The sequence below is a fragment of the Phoenix dactylifera genome, chromosome 8, assembly GCF_009389715.1.
Source record: "Phoenix dactylifera cultivar Barhee BC4 chromosome 8, palm_55x_up_171113_PBpolish2nd_filt_p, whole genome shotgun sequence".
NCBI classification, from domain to species: Eukaryota; Viridiplantae; Streptophyta; class Magnoliopsida; order Arecales; family Arecaceae; genus Phoenix; species Phoenix dactylifera.
Window position 1 is genome coordinate 4,959,281 of NC_052399.1, and position 21,071 is coordinate 4,980,351.

The window sequence follows — 21,071 nt, forward strand, 5'->3', positions numbered from 1 at the left end:
TGGGTTTTACGCCCCAGGCGAACCAGCAACAACTCCCTACTGTCACATGCATATGCAGGATAAGACACCATACCGATAACATAAATGCTAGACAGCTGTCGGGAGGTGGGTTTTACGCCCCAGGCGAACCAGCAACAACTCCCTACTGTCACATGCATATGCAGGATAAGACACCATACCGATAACATAAATGGTAGACAGCTATCAGGAGGTGGGTTTTACGCCCCAGGCGAACCAGCAACAACTCCCTACTGTCACATGCATATGCAGGATAAGACACCACACTGATCATATAAATGCTGGCCAGTATCCAGAACAGAAATCCATCTCACATCTACATACTAAACGGCACCTCGCGGGAATTCTACATCCGCGGAAAGCCATACTGCACCTCGCGGGGTCTTACTATGCCCGGCGGCAAGCAGAATATAAGTCGTAGGACCGGCCGATCCTACGCCTAGGGCCGTGTCCCCCCCTAGGAAGGGACTGGGCTCCGCCCACCCAGAAGGCTACTATGTGCACAAAGGCCGATGTTCAACCCCATCGACTATAGGTGTCCTGCAGATACTGCCAAGCCATGCATAAATGCCATAATGCACCCTCCCAATACTCTACTAAAAAGGAGTATAATCAAGATTACCACTCACTCGATCATGACCCAATCATAAACTAACATCAGGGTTAGGAGTGAGGGTCAAGGAAGTGCAATACAACTCAATATACCACTAAAAAGGCTCTACAAATCTTTGAAATGGAGGAAATGAAATCAATTTACAAAAGAAGTTATTTCACAATTTGGAACCAATTTAATTACTCATAAAAGAGTATAATCAAGCTACGACTCACAAGTCTTTAAAATAGAGGAAATGAAATCAATTTACAAAAGAAATCATTTCACAATTCGGAATCAATTTGATTACTCATCAACCCCTCGTAATTCCTCTCAATGTTCCCTCAAATGCATGTACAGAATAATCAAGCATAGAGAATCAAGATTATAGAGAAATCTACTACAATATCAATCAATATGCTCAAGTGGAATCAATTCACACTTGGCGACATTCATGAAAATGAATTAAGGATGCTCATGGTGCAAAGTACATGACTCCCACTCACCTGTCAATCCGGCACAGCCCTGATACGCCTCCAAAAATCTACAGCAGGCAGTGGAGAACTTCTTCCTCTTGTTCCCTAGCTTCTTGCCCAACTGTGACATGCATTTACAATACATTTAGTCTTGTATCAAGGGCTATAATCTACGTGCCAATTATAACATAGGGAACTTTAATTGATTCAACTCCCCTGTTCCCTAAATCTTTTCTTTTCTTTCTTTTTTTCCTTTTTAATTAATTAACTCACCATTTATGTGTATTAGGGACTCCTTTGCATGAGTACAAGGTCCCTTTTAGCTTGATCTAGGCTTAATACTCTATTATAGCATGAAATCCCCTATTTTCCACCCGGATGAACAGTAACCCGAACTGACAGTGGGTTACTTCATCCCGGTTTTGATCCACTTTCAGGACTCCAAATTTGATGAAATTTTTACCTAACATTCTACACTCACAGAGAATTCCAAAGAGATAACATGCATCATCATCGGAGGCCGTTTGACCCCCTAAATAATTTGCCGAAGTTGGGACTTCGACACAGTTTTTCCGTAGTGCCGGAAAATTTGTCAAAATCCGATTCTTCTTCTTTTAACCACCTCTACAACCCTTATCCGACCCCTCTAGACTATATCCACCCTTTGTATAGCCTAATGTCATCAAAAGACTAGATAGGGATGGATATTTACCTTTTTCTTTTTGGAAATCGAGGTCCTTGCGTAGAGGGGAAGGAGATCTACGTTTTTCCCTTCAGCTGGCAGCGCAACCGGGATCTCCTTCCTCTTCCTTTCTTCCTTTCCTTTCCTCTTCCTTTCTTCCTTTCATTTCCTCTGTTTCACACCTGAGAACCCCCCTCCCTCTTTCTCTCAGTTTCATTCCAAAAGCCAGCTCAAACCCTCCAATTAAATCACATCAAGATACTATTCACCCTTTGTTTAATATTATTAAATTCCCATTTTGCCCCTAACACTTCAACATATCTACCGTTATGCCATTAACTTTTGATTCCTTTCCAATTTTACCCTTACCACTTCAACGCATCTACAACTATGCCATTATCTTTTGATTCCTTCCAATTTTACCCCTTATATTAATTGAAAAGGACTATTCTATCCCTTTTTATATAAAAAAAAATATTTTGGGGTTATTACATTACGTTACGACCCATGGTGGCAAACTAAAATATCTATACTTCAGCCCACAGTGGCAAACTAAAATATGTCTGCACTTCGGCCCATGGTGGCAAAACAAGATATATTCATGTTTCGGCTCACAGTGGTAAACTAATGTGTCACGATTTAGCTCGTAACTAGCAATCCATAACATATCTAGTCCAAATCCTTTAATTTAGCTGTCAAATTATTCAATTTCATCCATACTAGAGAAAATATTATTTTATATTATATTTTCCCCCTCAAATTCTAAAATAACCAGCATCATGTTCGAAATAACCAAAAATATATTTCAAGCAAGCAAAATCATCGATATTTGATATGTTAATATATATATATATATATATATATATATATATATATATATATATATATATCAATCAGCAATTATGCGACAAACGATACATAAACCCAAAATATATATTATCCATATAAGTGATTGTGTTGGAAATTCTTATCTCTATCCGTCTCAAACTTAAATACAACGAACATCGATCATGTTGCTGGAAAGTGGACCCGGGGGCGGCCGTCGGCTGAGAAGGAGGAGCTCCGGCGAGAGTTGGTGGGCGGCGGTATGTCGGCGGGCGGCATCCTCCGGAGGACCTGCAAAAAGTCGGTGGCCGGGGTTTCCGGCGCCGGCCCTCCAATGCTTAAGTCAGAGGGAGCTAATGTATAAGGGGAGAGAAATTATCCTCTTTAGTTTTGTAGAGTTCTGCCTTTTCTAAGAGGGAGAGGTTTTTCTTTTCTAGGAGGGATACAAGGTTATCTGTGATGTGACCGGACGAATTAAATGAGTTACCGTCATGATTGAGTGTGGTTATTTGAATTAATGCATTGCCGTGTAGGACAAGACTGGAGCCAATAAGTTGTTGTGGGTGACCGGACGTAGTTGAGTGAGTCGATGAGTTGCCGTAGATGGTCTGAGATTTTGAGTAACCCGGAGATTCGTGGAGACCATGTGCATTAATTGTTGACAGTCGTAGCAGGATATGGTCCCTGGTTGATGTGTCGTGGCGTGGCCGGCAAGCAAAGTACGGTGCGGTGAGGCTGCTGCAGAGCATGGCTGCAGCATGTGGACGACGAGGTCGGCCTTCTGAGGTCAGCTTTGCCTTCTGTGCTCGGCAGCCTTCTGTGCTCGGCTCGGACTGTATGAGCTCGGTCTGCACGAGCTCGGCCTGCATGAGCTGGGTCTGCACGAGCTCGGCCTTCTGAGCTTGGCCTTCTGAGCTCGGCTCGGCCTGCATGAGCTCAGCTCGGTGTTCTGAGCTCGGCTCGGCCTGCATGAGCTCGGATTGCTGTCGGATTTGGGTGCTTTAATTATATTTGTGGGGTAGTCCATTTTTCCCCCCCAACAGATCCGTTTCTCAATTTACTAACTTGGGGCAAAATATCTAGCTCGATACTTTCTTTCCTGGACGATTGCTCATCTAAAGAGCTAAATTTTATCACCAGATGATCACAACAACCATGATTAGTCGTATGGAATTACAGGAAGAAATAGTAGTGAGTTTTAAGATTGCCGACTCAAAACCCCTAGTCACACAATGTTGACCCGAGGCCTCTGATCGCATAATCCCACCCCAAGACCCCTCTTATATTTTATTTGGTCTACATATAGTTGGGGCCCTTCCTCTAAGCCATCAAAACATCTAGAGAGAGAAAGAGAAAAGAAGAGGGGAGAGAGAAATATAGAGAAGAGAGAGGAAAAGAGAGAAACCATAGAGGTTTCTTCTCAAAAGAAAGAAAGGAAGAGAGCTTTAGGGTCGGCCACCCCTGCGGCAGCAACCCCTGGTGGCAGCGACAATGACATTCCAAGCCGGCGGTCATTGGCCGGATGAAAAGAAGAAGAAAAAAGAAACAAAAAATAAGGAAAGCCTTGTTTGTTGAAATCCGGCGGCTTGCGGGCTCCTAATAGGGTGGCAATGACGATTAGAAGATCGGAAGAGGAAGAGAAGATATATAATCCATACCTCATCTTCGGCGAAGTCTTTGATCCTCTTTTCCAGCAAGAACGGACGGTGGCTCATTAGAATACTCAAGGGAAAATCAAGGGCAATCCCACGGATTTTCACCAACGATCAATGGGGATTTGAGGTGAGATGATTAGAGGGAAGAGGAAAGGCATTTTATAAGATGAATCTGGGGCTCTGGCGAGCCCTAAACTCCTCTCAGCAAGTGCTCAACGGAGTCTAGGTAGGAGTCCGCTTCTTCCATCTCACGTGCAGAGCACATGTACTTTGAGTTTCATGTGAAGGAAAAATATTGGCCTGTGCAGGTCTCTTGGGCTAGTCAATGAACTGGCCTTGTAGGTACAGCTTGAGAAAAAAAATTATATTTTTAGGTAACCAAATGAATTTCCCAAGTCCACCGGTTCACGGCGGTCCAAATAAGTTTCCGGTCTGATCAGCCGGTTCGCTTCGGACGGCGCTTACCTGACCAACCAGCTCCAACCCGCCAAGTGCCGGGCGTGCCTGACGCGTGCTCTTCTTTAATATCGCCGCTCGGCTGCCCTAGCCGAAACCTAACCCTGAACCGAAGAGCCCCAACCGCATCCTTTGGCCCTCTCCCCCCATCTCTCTCCTTCCCTCGCTCGCTCGCTGTCGCTCCCTCTGTTCGCAACGAAGCACTAAGAAATCACCGCACGATAGGTATGTCTTTATTTCCTCATTGCTTCACTTCTTGCCGTTTCCTTCCCTTTTCTCGCCCAACTTCCTCGGAGATCCAATTCTAGGGTTTCTCTTCTCCACTCTTTTCCCTCTGATTCTTGGCTGCCGGAATTACCATGAAATTATCCTGAGAAGGTGAATTTCGGGACGCTCTCGCAATTGTTTCTTGTTTGTGAGAATTTGCTGTACTCGTTTCGAGTTCGCTGCTTCAAAAATCCGGATTTGTTGTAATGCAAAAAAGAGATTATTTTCTTATCGATTGTAATCTTGAATTGAAAAAAAGAAGGATAACACCCTGAAGGATTATTGTGACAAGTCGAAATGCTATATGATTTTCTGGAGAGGTTGGGAGAAGTTTCAGTTCTTTTGTTTCTTTCATGAATTTTAGGGACGATTGCTATATAAATTTGACATAGAGGGTCATCCCATGGTAATTTCACCGATTGTAAAGACTATGGTGATTTACATTCTATAATGTCTCTGTTCCCTGGCTATTGGTGTTGGAACAGTGATGAACTCCAAGTCCGTTACAAGACATAGCAGCTATAACTTGTTCTTTGTAGGTTTCCGTTCTTCAAGCTGGTGATAGTGGGAGTGTGGAATTTATACCTGCTTTGCTTCATTCAGATAATCCTTTCGCAACCATGTGTTCAAATTGTATGGATATGGTTTCAAGTTATATTAAAAACAATAGGAAATCTTTTTATCGTAATTATAGGTCTGATTATCTTATCATTTATATTGAAACGAATCAAATTAAATTTGCGATCTATCTATGATGTCAATTGTGTCACTGTAAGTTTCTTCATAAATATTACTTTCTGAAGCTAGTTATATGATGCTACCATAGAAATAGTTGCTATGTGTAGACATTTTTAGGGAATGGAATTGAGCATGTGGAAAGGAACATAACAACTTATAAACTCGTCAGATTGCACCACAAGCTAGGGTTTCCTCCGGGAAACAAAAGACCATTATGTCTTTTTACATGAACATCGTTGTACAAAGTCAAGCATTCGTAAATGGTTTTGTTATCTAACCAGCCTAGACATGTATGGTCATTTGAGTATGTTGGTCTTGAGAGGAGGTCTGTATATGTGAAACATCGCGTTGCCACATAGTGCCAGATAGGGAAAAAAATTGATGCTATTCCATGGCAGCCGTGAAGCATCTATATAAGACACGCTTACATGTCTTCAGTTTCAACTGTGTCCTGGTCCTGAGCATCATAGATTTTCTACCACTTAACTAAACACTTGATAATTTGAGCACATCATGTTTATGGTAATTTTCTATATGATGACACCAAGTCGGATGTTAATGCTATACTTTCAATGGTATTAGAGAATTGTCTTTTGCTTTAGTGTAAGAGAATTTGCTTTAATGTAAGAGAATATGTATCAAAGACATAGGATGCACATCTTGAGAAGCAAAATCTTGTGCAATATGGATTGTTGTCATAACCAAAATCGGGCCAAGATCCAACTGAGGGCCACAGTATAATCATCAAATTTCAAATGCTTCCTTCCAAAAAGCTAGTGCTGTGGAGCTACTTAAGATTGGAAAGGAAGCCATATGATCTGTTCTAGAATGCCTGGAGTTTTCAATGATTGAAGAGATTAATCCTGGATGTAAAGCTTTGTGATTTTGCACTTAGATGAAAATGATGAAGTTCTAGTAGTTGAAAATTGGAATTCTTTTAATTTCTAGGAGAGGTATTGCTGGCTCTCACTAGAGTGATCATTGAGAAAAGGCAGACAAAAAAGAATAATAGGAGCTCGCACATTGTTCAGGCCTTTTAATGATTAAGAGGCTAAGAGGCATCACTAGCCCTTGGCTTGACCCTGAAATATGCTTCAGGCTGGTGGATAGAATGCTAGATGGTTTATCTAGTTGAGCTTTCCATATCTGTCATGTATAGATCCCACAATTGACTTGTTGTCAACTACATCCAGTAGTTGCTTCTCTTGGAAGAAATCTTATGCACCTTTCTAGGGTTTTGGGTTAAGAAAATGGGGAAAATGGTTTGAATCAGTTTTTAGTTCTCATATATTCTGAAAATTCTGATGTCATCCACCACCTGCCTTCTGGCCAGGACATACACGTCTAGGTAGAGAGAGATTGTGGTAGTTTGATACTTCAGATCCAAAGAGGAGTCAAATTATTTGAAATGAGGAAAAGTAACGTAGGCAAATAACCCTGAAGGTGCATTTGAGATTTGATAAAAATGATATATGTTATTACTTGTATTTTAATTATAAGTGTAGCATTGATGTTACACATTCAAGCGGCTTTGATTGCTAATGTATACTCATCCGAGATGTTTAACACACAGTTCTTGAGGTGTATGAAAATGTCAGCTTATTGGAAGTTGGAGCTATGATAAGGATGCTGTGTTTGCTGTGTTTCCTAAGGGATACTCAGACAATGTATTTGTATATTTCTTTATGCATCTTAAAATGTTAGCTTAATCAAAAATTTTATGGAGGTTATTACAAATAGAGTAGGTGAGTTAAAGGCTGACCGAGTGACTTCTGTCTTGCCTAGCTTGTGGGCTGTGTCCATTTCTGGGCCTTGCCTGGGCTATTTAAAAACCTAATGATTCAATAATAGAGATTCCTTGCCCATATATGTTCATTTGTACAGGTATTTAAAAAAAAAATAGACTAACCCCTACTATGAACTTAGTAAACCTATGCTCCTGCTGAAGCAAGGTAGTAGGTAATGTTATAAACAATATCATCTTTAAGGGTGTAGGTACTCATGAAAGCGGAGCGATATTATATATTCCATTCAAAGAATAAGAAATTTTGAAATTGCCCTGCCATACTATCCACATGAATTTGATCTTTTAGTATTTGAGCTCCGCCATTATCAATGAATGGGGTTTACAACAAAAAATTCTCTATATAGAAAACTACATCATTTCTCTCATTTATTACAAATTCTATCATGCATTTGCTTATCATGAATTATATTGAATGCCATGGCAATGCTAGCAGTCACCCATGTCAAGGTTCAGATTCTATATTTTCCCTCAAGAAAAAAAAGGGTTCTGATTACGTATTGCATAAGCATAGGTGCAGCCATGTAGCATTATTAAACCATTTTGTTCATGATTTAAATTTTATAATTATCAATTTTCTTTTTCCCTTTTTGTGTGTGTGTGTGTTGGGGGGAAGGATAAAGTGCTTCATTTTAATGGTATCTACGATACTTCATCAGCGTATAATTAATTAAGAGAAAGAATTTGATTATTGCAGGTTGCTTGAAATTAGTGTTCATCGTTTTGGTATCAGATCCTATACCGATACCATCCTATTACAGTATCAGTACGCTCGGTACGGGGGCTGGTTCAGCATATTGAGTGACGGTATACCTTCTGTATCACATACGATTCGGTACCAGTATGGTATGGCACGATCGGTACGTACTGGTACCGACCGGTATGGAAAACCTTGCTTGAAATTGATATTGACATAAAACTAAACACAATGGTTATGTACCTAGCCTACTCTATTGCAATTTTTTCTTGGTTGAGGTACTAGTTTAGAGTTAACAGATTTACTGCTATCAGTTGGATTCTTTAATGGACTTATCCAAATTTGGTGTTTTGCTTCAGGTAGGAGAGAAACCTAGACTCCTATGAGCCAAATTTCAAATATTTTAGCACCCTACTTCTCTTTTGATACATCCGACCCCCTCGCCTACTCGAACATTTTTAATGAACATAAACAATTACATCAGAAAAATTACTAGCAATATGGTTATTCATCAAGGATGGCCCTGAGTTAGTGTCCATGTACATCAATATTTTGATGTCCCAGTTGCATTTTCTAAGAAGAATTTCCTTTGGTTGTATACGCAAGTTTTTGGCTGTATCATTTTCAAAGATCTCAGTCACCTTCTATTTATTTCTTGCTCTTACATATTGTACGGAAAAAAATTAATGCATTACATTGTCAATAGAAGTCAAAAGTATGCACCATATATTTTGTATTATGAGATCCCACCAGTTCGAGCTCGGAGTAACTGACAGCCAACCTCAGTTCTAACTTCCAACATCCAGTATTGGTTTTTGATGTTTTACCTTGTCAATACCCAAGATTAACACATGATGTCTAGCTTATTCATTATTTGTTTTTCTATATGCAATAGATGTTTCCTTTTGTTGTATATGCAAGTATTTGGCGGAACCATTTTCAGGGATCACATGGTCCATGCTATTTACTTGTTGCCGGTACATTTTTGTAAGGGACATATTAATACATTAGGGTGTCAATACAAGTCAAAGGTATGCACCATGTGTTTTGCATTATGATAATTCTATCAATTTGAGCTTTAGAGAAACTGATACCCAAAGTCAGTTCCAACTTCCAACACTCAGTATTGGTGCTTGACATTGATACCTTAAGGATACCCAAACTTAACATCTGATGTCTAGTTTGTTTGTTATTGTGTTTTGGATATGCAATATATGCCTAGTGCAAAAATACACAGAATGTTAGAACTGACAATCTGGCATTAAATCATCGAGCTTTTTGGCTGAGGGCAGACTTCTATTTATGTTAATTTTCATGTTTTAAATGAAAGGTGGTCTTATTTTAGAAGTGTCTTCAAATTATCAACAGGAGTTGGAATTTGTGATGTTTTAGTATTTCAGAAATAGAAACAGATAATTTATGTATTTATTTGAAAAATAATTTTTTTAGTTATCTATAGTAGACAAGTTATGACAATTACTGGTGTAATATTTATTGTTATGCTGTATTTGGATTTTTAATTGATTAACATGTTAATACTCAAGATATAATTTAAAGCTATATGCTTGTGTTCTCTTCAACATGCTCCTTTGCATTGTTTGCCATTGCATTTCAACTTTCAAGCATGCATTGCTATTGGATAAGTATCCTTTGTTTGGCGGTCTTTCTTTAGCCTCCTTTGTAGCATGCTCATTTATAGAGATAATCAAAACCGAACTCTAATTAATAACAAAAAATGATTTAGGCCTCATATAAACTCAGGAAATCCTAGTTTAAAGCAACTATTAGAAGTAATAGGTTTCATTCTTAACTAATCAAACACATTCAACAGCAAGTCATATCTTTTAAAATCCAAAATTAAATAATTACATCTAAATTATTCCATCCAGATGCAAACTTAGTTTTGCAGTTCATATTACTGTTATGGTGTCTTATTTATTTTCGTGGATGATATAGTTTTTCCCCTTCATTATATGGATGCTTCTTTAATGATGCTCTCGCTGTAGACATACTTATATGATGATATGTATTCTTTGTCCTCAATATATTGACGAGATTTTACATTTTCTTACTAGGTTAACGTGAATAACGGGAGTTCTTGGGTAAGGGCATGGATGATGAAAAGCCATTTTCTGATGGAAAACACAAAGAGGGAAATTTCAGGAAGCGTTCTCGTTCCCGTCCAGACAATGGGAAAAGAAAAAGGCAGAATTCTAGCCACGATCATAATTTTTTGACTTCCAAACCTGTTGAAACCATTTATCGCATCCTTTGCCCTGTCAAAAAGATTGGTAGTGTTCTTGGGAAAGGAGGTGACATTGTTAATGCCCTCAGAGATGAGACTCATGCAAAAATAAGAGTTGCTGATGCTATTCCTGGGGCAGAGGAGAGAGTGATTATCATTTTTAGTTACTTATCACGACAATCTGGAGAACTCAATTCTGATGAGGATCCTGATGATGTTAATTTCACCATGAATGAATCAGAGGATATGAAGCCCCATTGTCCTGCCCAGGATGCTTTGTTAAAAGTCCATGATAGGATTGCTGCAGATGAGGTTCTACGTGGTGGTGTGGTGCATGAAAAGACTGGAGCTGATGATGTTGTCACTGCTCGCATTTTGGTTCCAAGCAATCAAGTTGGTTGTCTTCTTGGTAAGGGAGGCACTGTTATACAGAAGCTACGAAGTGATACTGGTGCTAATATCCGAATTCTACCTGCAGAGCACCTTCCACCATGTGCTATGAGCACTGATGAATTAGTTCAGGTAATTCCTTTCTAGATCCATCTGTGATTCATTCATGGTGTGGTCATGAGTGTACTCTTACTATGTGTCTAGTATTAATGAAAAATGCTTTTATGAATTTTAAAGTAAAAAATCACTTGCTAAAAAACTGTATGCTTTGGTAATATCATCTGGAAGTGCTTCTACAAGAAGAAAAGTCAAAAGAAAAATGCTTTTAGGAGAAGCTAAAAAACCTAGCTTCTGGCTTCTCTTCCTTTTTTTGCAAAGAAGGAGCGACACCAAACATGGCCTTAATGTGTTTCTAGAGTATGTTTTATCACCTGAGACCCGAATACTGGAAATGTTTTAGAACAAACATATTACTTTGTTTTGAAAATTTAAAGATACTTGCAGATTTAATCCTTTGAATAGATATAAATAAATGAATATGTACTGGAGAGTGTGTTGTACTCAATCTTATTTTATGTATTTGTTTGTTATAATGGCTAGTTTATATAAATAAATAGTCACAGTTCAATTTTAATTTTTTGCTTATTTCTAGTAACTACTCTTCTGAAGTATCTTTAATACATCTCTTCTTTGGCACATACAGCCCCTTGATTATTCTGTTTCTGATAATCTTTTAGAGAAAGAGTAACCAATGGACATGCAAGTTTTTTGTGGGATCATGATTATCCATCTAATCTTGGATCAATTATGTGCATCCAGTATGTTCAATGGTTTATATATAGGATGAAAGCTTTGATTCCTGCACATAGGATCTGGGTATCCAAATAACTTGCTTTTTTTTTTAATAACTGAAAGATTAGGAACAACTGAGAGGCTTGCTTTTTATGTTAGTTTGACATTGAGGTATCTGCTTTCGAAGAAGCTGAGGTGAAGGACCTTATTGAATGACTTGACATGAATTAAGAATGCTAAATTCTCGGATGAATTGAGATAGATGGCTTGATGTAGATTTCAATTTTAGATTTGTCTAATAGAGGAAACAATTAAGTTTGGAAATAGAATTTGCTTGCCTATTGAAGTAGGGGAATAGTACCACCAGTATTTTTCTTTGGCAAAGATGATGTAGGTAGAATCTAATTATATATGTATGTATGCATGTATGTATGTATAATACTTGAAGAATAGAAAAATAGATCCTAGTCATAGGTAGATTGGTTGTTTGAACTAAGTGGAAGTTTGACATGTTAGACATTGTATTAGAATAACGAATCATAATAAGGTGCAATATTCAGAATGCTTCAGGATTTTGTATTGTTAGGCATTCAACTGCATGCTGGAAATATATCTTATGGAGGCTTTTTTACATTTTTCCCCCCTCTTTGTGAGAAAGATTCTTTACATCATATTTGTATGGAACACGAGGGGAATAGTCATAATTATAGTCCCTGGTTTTTGTTAATGAAAAGCATGGTTGCATGAGTTGAATAAGTAGTAGCAGGGATGCGGTGCTTTCAAAGAGTAGCACTTGATGGTACATGATTGTGAAGAAAAGGAACCCCAAACTTTTGTTAGGGGGGCAGTTGTGCTTTTTCTGTACTGGTACGGATAGTAATTTTCATTATAAAGAAAGCCTTGTTTAGGGTTGTTAGTACATCAAAACATAAAAAAAGAGAAGTTAACCTTGTGGGTCTTTTTTTTTCACTTAATCCAACTCAGTGGTTCATTTTCAAGAAAAAAAAAGAATAAGGATTCTAAAGTCACAAAGCATTGAATAACACATTTTAAGCTAGGCAAGCTTGGTCTTCACAAAAGAAGTGAGCACCAGGAGCTCCTTGGAAACATCAAGAAGAAATGTTTTAGGTCGTTCTTTCTAGCCTGGGAAAAATATTTGGCCATATTGTTTTTCACATATCATGCATGTGGATTGTCTAAGTGTCAGTAAGGATCTGAGCGAGGGGTTTGATGGTTAGTTCTATAGCCATTTCTTCAAGGTCATATTGTTTTGATGAGATTGTATTATGATAATTGCTGTAGTACTAGCAATATGTTTTAGGTAAATACTACTTTATCAGACACTCTAGAAGGCCTGCAGACAGGCTATGTTGAGGACCCGAAGGCAAGTTTTAAACATACTTAAGTGAGTCTGAAGCAGTCACAAGACTGGTTTGCTATAATTGCACAATGCCATCTTTAAAGAGATTACTGGAATGAATCTGGTTAACTTCTCTTGCGCTCCTATTTTGTTTGTCATAAGTTACTGATCTATTGATTCTTCCTTTTATGCCTTGGTTGATGTTGGCAAGTTCTGGTATGGTCAACAGTTTCTTTCTGTTACAGCCTTGTTGCTCTAGTCTTTCTCCTAAAATGCTCTACCTCAAATTAAATTGGTTTTATGGAACCTCTGCACACACGTCGTCGTCTAAGCTGCTCTACTTGGTGCTAATATCAGTATCTGTGGAATTTGAGCTGTGGCATAGTGGCTCCAGATTTTTCTAATAAACTGATTCTCGATAGCTGCTTAATCGCGATGATGTTCTTTTTTGAATTTTCTGATGTTTTCTGGAATATTTTATGAGATCCTTTTGTAGAAAATCAGGCATATGCATAGTCTGCTAGATTAGTCCTTGAATGTTTTTCCTGATTTTAGTTATTCCATCTAAACTCTCTCTGAATGCACCTTTTAGATATCAGGAGTGCCATCCATTGTGAAGAATGCTCTATATGATATTTCCACTCTGTTGCATCAACATCCTCGTAAAGAAAATCCTCCTTTAGAAGATCTTATATATGCCAGTACCCATGGTTTATACCAATCCAGTGCTTCTATGCCTCCATTGCCTCAAGGAAATCCATTGTGGTCTCAGCAGCACCCAGGTGTCGACGCTGCACCACCAATGCCATGGATTGGTGGATATAGAAATGAGCCATCTGGATATGCTCCAGGTAATTTCAGTAGTCATGCTGGAAATGAGGGAGAAACAGCGGAGTTTTCCATGAGAATTTTATGTGCCACTGGGAAGATTGGTGGGGTGATTGGTAAAGGTGGGGTTAATGTCAGACAGTTAGAACAACAGACAGGTGCTCACATTCAAGTTGAGGATACTGCTCCTGAAGCTGAAGAGCGTGTCATTGTTATCTCTTCTAAGGAGGTATATTATACCTATTCTGTAACATTTGTGATGTGCTTATTGAAATTTATATTGCTAATCATCTTAGAAATTTACGTGCATGGGAACTTTTTAGTTTGTTCAACAGTTGATTGTACAGACAATGACGTGTATCTAAATGAATAACTATAGGTTCTTTGGGATCCAATCTCTCCAACAATTGAGGCTCTTCTCCAGCTTCAAAGCAGAACTAGTGCATCCTCTGAAAAAGGTGTGATCGCTACAAGGCTTCTTGTTCCCTCCAGTAAGGTTGGTTGTATCCTTGGACAAGGTGGTGACATAATCACAGAAATGAGAAGGCGAACCAGAGCAGATATTCGAGTTTACTCAAAGGATGATAAGCCAAAGTATACATCAGCAAATGAAGAACTTGTGCAGGTGATGTGGTTAGCATCATGCTTTATGCTAAGCTGTCTTACAATATGTCATCCTGGTCTTTCACATGGTTATCATTTGCAGTCATTCCTTTAGGTGTACTGATTGTTTGACTTGGTCATATAGATATCTGGAAATCAGAGTGTTGCAAGGGAGGCGCTCTCAGAGATTGCATCCAGGCTTAGAGCGAGGACTCTTCGAGGTGGAAATCCTGCTGCAAATACTGCACCTCCAGTACCTTTCCATGGATTTCCTCCTTCAGAAAGCTTGTCTAGTAGAGGACTACCACCAAATGTAAATTCTTCTATAAATCCTTCTCGAACAGTCCCTTTCCATGGATTTGCTCCCCTAGAAGGCTTTTCTGGTAGAGGATTACCATCACCTGGCATGGTTGGATCTGGGAATGCTGTTAATTATGATCATCCAAAGGTATTATAATATTTTTATCATTTACCCTTATTTCTGTTGCCTCTATTCTTATAAATGGTACTCTTTTATTTTCTTATTGATTGCTATGACTTGTCAGATTGGTAAACTATGTGATTGTCCTAGGAGCTTAATTTTCTTCTTATGGTTGTGAATATGTATTTGATGTTTCTTGTTCTTCTTTAACATGCATCATCAAGGTTGCATTTTGGATGTATTGTGGAATAATGGACATTTGGTAATCTCGCATGCTTTTGAGGATTGAAGTTATAATTTCTGTAAGTGGTTGTTTGGGTGTGCTTTATATTGGTTTATCTGAGATTATGAGTTTATTCTCTCAATCAGCAGTTATAGTATACTGTTAAACAAATCTCTTCCAAAATAATGCTAATTATCAATTTGATTTTCAAATTTAAAAAATTATTCTTTTTTCAATTAGATGTATATAAGGATAGCGTTATTTTTGAAAGAAGTCGGTTACTCTCACTTACTAACAAGTTAAAAAACTTCATGCGTAGCATACCTATTAGCATTTATGTTGAATAGATTATATTTATGGTCTTCAAGTATGGTGCTTAGGGTTATGTCAGGCACTTATATGCTTGATGCAGTTTCTTTTAGGGATATAAATGGTCTGAATTAAAATTTTGCATGTGCTCTTCCTGGAGACAAGGCAGCCCCTTTATCTAAAAATATAAGGCTTTTGTTATTAAAATAGACAATCCCTCACGAGTCAGTTAAATGTATTCATATAATAAAGTCATTGATTGAATCAATGCATCCAACTTATTTAAATTATATTGAGTATTTCAGATGCATCACTGCTTCCTGGGCTTAGATTATTGCATCAATAAGAAGGAAAGGAGGAAGAACATTTATCAAATGTTATATTTTTAAAGGTTGAATTATTAATTCATTTGAATGCTTATGAAAGAGAATAAATAACTAGGGTTAACATTGACTCTGTAACTTTATGCTGTTTTGAATAATTATCACGCCATGTCAAGTGATTTGTGTTTTCTTCTTGTGTATTTAGTATTTAGTTCTTAGGTCCTCAAGGACCTCAACTTCTGGTTTATGTTCTTTTATCTCTCATCTTGCAGTTACACATGCTTCAGTTATGCTGTTACCAGTAAGTACGATACAAATGGTTGATAATAAACTGAAGCATGTATAATACCTCAACAACAAGAAACTAATAGCTCGGTCGAAGCACATAGTTTCTTATGGTTATTTTGCATCCAATTCAGCCAAGTTGTGATGGATTGTCCAGCCTAAGTTTTGATTGAGCTAGAAACTTTGTCTGCAATGGTTTCTAAGTGAAATGTGTTTATTTGCTTATTCATTATTAGTTTCTCTCTCCATTTATCTTTGTTTGATGTACAGATAATCTGGATTCCAAAATGAAACATTTATTTAATTTTCTTTTTTACCCCAGGGTTCTGGAATGATATATGAAGCTCACAGTTATCCAGGTCCACGAAATGCTACCGGGTAGAGTACCTTCTAAATTTATTCTATATCGAGTTATTTTTATAGATGTTGAAAGGCCTCTCACTTTTGTATCTATTCCAGTTATCCAACTATGAATAGTTCTTTGGAGGTTAAGATTCCTAATAGTGCCGTGGCTTCTGTTCGTGGATCAGGTGGTAGCAATATTTCTGATATCCGTCAGGTAAGCCATTTGGACATCTTCAGGATTCCTTGGAAAATTGTAACTCCATGAAAAAAATCTAGTTAAAATAATCACATTTCAGATATTCAAAGATATATCGGGAATTATATCAATTTCTGAGAAGCCTTACATTTAACTAGTGATATTTATGAATGATGTTCCACTCTGATTGTCTGTCAAGTTGGAATCAGATCCAAATTTCTCAACGAAATACAGACCATTCTTTCAATGCCTGTTACTTTTAAACATGCAACCAGTTAAATTATTCCTTTCTGAGATTCTTTAGTATAGTATACCGTCTGTTAGTTCAGTGAGTGAGAGACTTTTGTGTTCTTTTTGCCAATTTTAGATATCCGGAGCAAGGGTTAAGTTGCATGATCCTCTGTCTGGTGCATCTGAGTGCGTTGTTGAGATACACGGCTCTTCTGATCCAATGAAGGCAGCACAAAGCCTCCATCCGTTCATAGCTTCTGGCGGACAGAACCTACCACCACCGCAAGCTCCCCGCCCGTATTAGTCTTTCACCTGGAACCAGAGGTCTTCCGTTGCCATCTTAGCTGTGCAATGCTGTATGGCTGTTGTTTTCATGGCTTTGCTGGCATGAGTAAGCCACTACTTTGACTGTTTGAGGTCCTGATTTACAGTGATTACTGTAGGCGATTACGGAAATTGAAATGTTGACAGGATCCAAAAATGTGAATGTGATTATCAAGTGGTTCAACAATGGAGGTCTGTTGTGTATGGCCCAAAGGTTAGATCGTTCGATTAACTATGTGACTTTGTAGGTCGAGCATTTTGGTGCTTTGAATTCCTCTGTTAACCAGATTTAATAGATCCTTTTTTTTGTATTTTTGTATTTTTGTTTTTTTTTTGTGGCAAAGTTCATGTCTGAATAAGTTATTCCTTTATCATTTTCTTCCATTTTCTATGGTTTAATTAGTCTGCATGATTCTGACTCTCGTGAAAGTTTCTGTTTGCCATTGTGCTTATAGGTGGTGTCAGGTGGTTTGTGTGATTTTTTAAAGTCTAAAAAGATGTCAGGTGAGGTTTATGGAAGATTTCATAAATGCTGTTGAACAGTTATGCTCAGATTGCAGTAACATCGCGAAAATATGTCGTTTGTTTAGTTTGATGTAAGTTGTTCAGAATTCTCAGTTGGCCTTTCTTCTTGCGCAAAAAGGGGGAATTGTAAGATGTAAATGTTGTGGAACCAGATTATAGGGTGACATTGAGAGAGTTAAAATGCAGAATTCTCCTTAATTGGCCGTCGGATTCAATGGCCTTCTCAGATCTGACGCCTCCCCATATCCTGCAGCCTGATTGCCTGTTATTCCATGATTGGATGTAGAAATACGGAATGCTGTAGGCTGTGTTGATCGAGGAATGAGGCTGCCCTTGCTCCTGGTAAACTAGCCTACTCCTGAATCCGGCATTACAACTGGAATAAGGTTCTATATTCATGTCGTGCCTCAGTTTTAGATGCCTCCCTGGACTGTCGTTTGTGATGATTTGTTAAATTTGACGATTATTTTGTACCATTATCTAACGCTGTTTAAATGGACCTGCAGTCTGCAGCAGTAGGCATGGAAGGGCAATTGACTTGAAAATTGTCTAGGTTGGGCTGGGCCAAACTTGATTGTCTAAGCATATCCTAACAAGTGTTTTTATGTTTGGAGACAGTCATTCAAAAAGGCTAGGCATGCTATTATTTAGCATCCTTCTCTCGTACCCACACTTTATTATGTCGATTTAAACGCATCCCTATACTATGGGTCCTCATAATCGATCTGCGATCCATATGGATCCTCAACATAGAGAATTTTTCACGCTTAAACTCCCTCGTATTGCATGCAGTAAGAGTAGAAAATATATTTGAGGACAAGAGATAGACAAATTAGGGATGAGGAAGGGGGAACCATATCAACTCGTAAAAGCACCATCCTTCTTACGGATGACCAAAAAAAAAAAGAAGAAGAAGAAAGAAAGAAAAGAAAAAAAAAATGTTTGTTGCGCTGGAGAATCACCTGCAGTTTTTTATCAAATCAATTATATGCGAATAAGACTGCAAAAGAAACACTAAATAAAGTGTTGAAGACAAAAGGTTCCTGCAGTTATCTAAACTGAGCTCCAAAAATTTCTTAGGTGATTTATCTGCTGCTTAATGTGAAACGGACTGTGACATGTGCCGCCCTCAGCTTCAACAGAATAGTAAATAATTACTTTTTCGCGATGTATGATATAAAGAAGAGCGAATAACGAGTTTGGAGGGGAAATAAATCTACAGATATATGAAATATCACTCTCATTTTGTCATCACGGCAACTAATTTGGCAGGACACCTCCACAATCAACTCCAATCTGTAAGAGTCGTGTCATTTTCCTATTGTATGGTTCCGGTGAAGGCATGGTTCGGCCATGAGCCAGTACGGAACAAGCATGAAACGACTTAAAATTATGCACCTCACAAACATTCTTTTCCAATGGGCTATGAAACCAAGACAACTTCATCTGATACTGTGATACATACTGATAACTTGAGACAAATGTTGGTTTCGTGCAGAGACCTGCATGCGACTTTCATGCATTTGCTTTATAATTAACAATACCTACTTAACAAGTGACGGACATTGTACTCTTTAACTGGTTGTCTAATTTAATTCTGCACTTACACGAGGGTTTGATTCCAGTTAACCAACCTTAATACCTTATACTAAGATGAACTTAACAACTTTATAGTTAGACTTTTCACACAATCAATAGCCTCTCCAAATTGGTCCTTGATCAAAGGGCTGCTGCTGTTGTGGGACTTCTATAGCTTTAGCGGAAGAAGAAGGGAAGCTCGATTTTGATTCACTTCCAAGGAGGGGATTTGCTTGTGCCGCGAAAGAGCTTAAGCTTGTGAGATTGGTGGCTTCCTGTGGTTGACAACCGTTGAATGGCAGTGCTTTCAGTATTGCTGGACTTGGTAAGTAGCCCATGCCTAACAAGCTTGACGTCCATGGAAGTGAAGGTTGGCTTGTAGCTTCTCTAGCTAAGACCCAATTCATGTACATGTTCATATCCACCTCCTTGTTGATGCTGTCATTAACTTGCATACCATCGGGACCATTTGTGACGAGATTACTTAAGATTGATACATCAAGTTCTCCTAGCTCGCTTAACGAGGTTGTATTGCATGGAGACTCGAGCAAAGGTGGCAATGGTGGAGTGTTCGGTTGCGTTTTCTTTCCGTTGGAGCTCTTCTTGAAAACCCTACAAACAACCCATTCCTCCTGTGGAACAAAAGGGAATGTTATATATCCATTGTTATTGCAAAGGTCTTACGTACAACGATTACGATGCTCTTTTGAAAGTTCCATTTTTGCAAGACCTTTGTGGTTCTGTAGGGAAATTTGGTCTGGAGCCTATACTCATGCATCACCCAATTGGTCTTCTCGCCCTTGGGAGCTCTTCCTTTGTAGAACACCAAGGTTTTCTTCATCCCAACCAAGACCCCGCAGTGGAAGATCTCCTTGTCTTTGCCTGTTGTCTTCCAGTAACCAGCATCGGTCGCTCGGTTGGTCCGCATCCCGGTTGGGTACTTGCGATCCCTCAAGCTGAAGAAGTACCACTCTTTCTCCCCCATGCTTGCCTTCGCTGCAATCATTTAGAACCAAACCAAATTCTCTTGAAGTATTACCACCAATATCAAATAAGACCTGCCGCTGCAATATATCCTACAACTAATTCTTTGTTCTAAACAAGATATGTTTATTAGTCGAAATAAGGATCATGATTCGGTGCCATACAAAGTGGTGTTATGAAAGGGAAAACACTAGTATGAAGACACAAATTAATGAACATGTAGCTAGAGTTAGAAGACGAGACTTGCGTACCTGGGAGGTCCCAAGGCTCGCACTTATTGAGATCGACATCGGCAATGGCTTTAGCAGCGAATCCAAAGTCCGAGACCTTGCGGGTTAGGTAGTAAGTGATGAGCTCTTCGTCGGTAGGGTGGAATCTGAAGCCAGGAGGAAGGTTTTCCTCCATTTTAGGCTAAATGTGAGTACCTCGCATGGTCTCTGGACTTGGGGACGAAGAACTCCTCTCGTTTTGGGATCTGTCTTGGTAGAAGAATAGCACCAGTAGCAGTGGAACATGAAGGACTGATATTAATAAGATCCGGGAGTCTCCCCTGCCCGTAATGGAGGCTGTCCTTCTAGATCTTTTTTAAATCTCATCCACCTCATTGAAAAAGATGGCGAACCTATTCTATAAGTTTGGACTGCCGGTAATTACAAAAAAAATAAGTTCTATTACGATAATGCCATTGAAGTACCGAATGGGAAAGGTAGTTCTGGGGTTTCCTTGGTGGTTTTTGGGTAAAACAGGGAGGAACGGAGGGCATTTGAGGGGAAGTTGGAGTATGGGTCACACTCCTCCAGATCTCCTTGTCCCCCGTTCCAACCAACTCCAACCGTTCCTATCCACCCGTCTACGCCCGAACAGCCGCACACGTGGCTGCCATCAGCCAATAGAAACAG

At 38.8% G+C, this 21,071-nt stretch overlaps 2 protein-coding genes across 5 annotated transcripts; one reads left to right on the plus strand and one right to left on the minus strand.

Moving 5' to 3' along the window:
• Positions 1–3,999: 3,999 nt before the first annotated feature.
• Positions 4,000–17,467, plus strand: LOC103712903 (KH domain-containing protein HEN4-like). 4 transcript variants are annotated; one of them, XM_026806873.2, is made up of 9 exons: positions 4,782–4,929; positions 8,211–8,320; positions 10,286–10,977; positions 13,590–14,054; positions 14,205–14,450; positions 14,574–14,876; positions 16,312–16,367; positions 16,449–16,548; positions 16,898–17,467. In XM_026806873.2, the coding sequence occupies exons 3-9, from the start codon at positions 10,321–10,323 to the stop codon at positions 17,063–17,065; spliced, it is 1,995 nt and encodes a 664-aa protein (XP_026662674.1). In that variant the 5' UTR covers positions 4,782–4,929; positions 8,211–8,320; positions 10,286–10,320; the 3' UTR covers positions 17,066–17,467. The 4 variants fall into 4 exon arrangements, with proteins under 4 accessions (XP_038984688.1, XP_038984689.1, XP_008797831.1 ...); XM_039128760.1 differs by lacking the exons at positions 4,782–4,929; positions 8,211–8,320 and adding an exon at positions 4,000–4,474; XM_039128761.1 differs by lacking the exons at positions 4,782–4,929; positions 8,211–8,320 and adding an exon at positions 4,000–4,375.
• On the minus strand, positions 17,411–20,582 carry LOC103712902 (NAC domain-containing protein 79). Its single transcript, XM_008799608.4, has 3 exons — positions 20,424–20,582; positions 19,919–20,184; positions 17,411–19,820 (listed from the first exon to the last, which is right to left on the minus strand). Exons 1-3 carry the CDS (start codon positions 20,575–20,577, stop codon positions 19,302–19,304), a joined length of 939 nt encoding a protein of 312 aa, XP_008797830.1. The 5' UTR covers positions 20,578–20,582; the 3' UTR covers positions 17,411–19,301.
• Between the last annotated feature and the right edge of the window lie 489 nt (positions 20,583–21,071).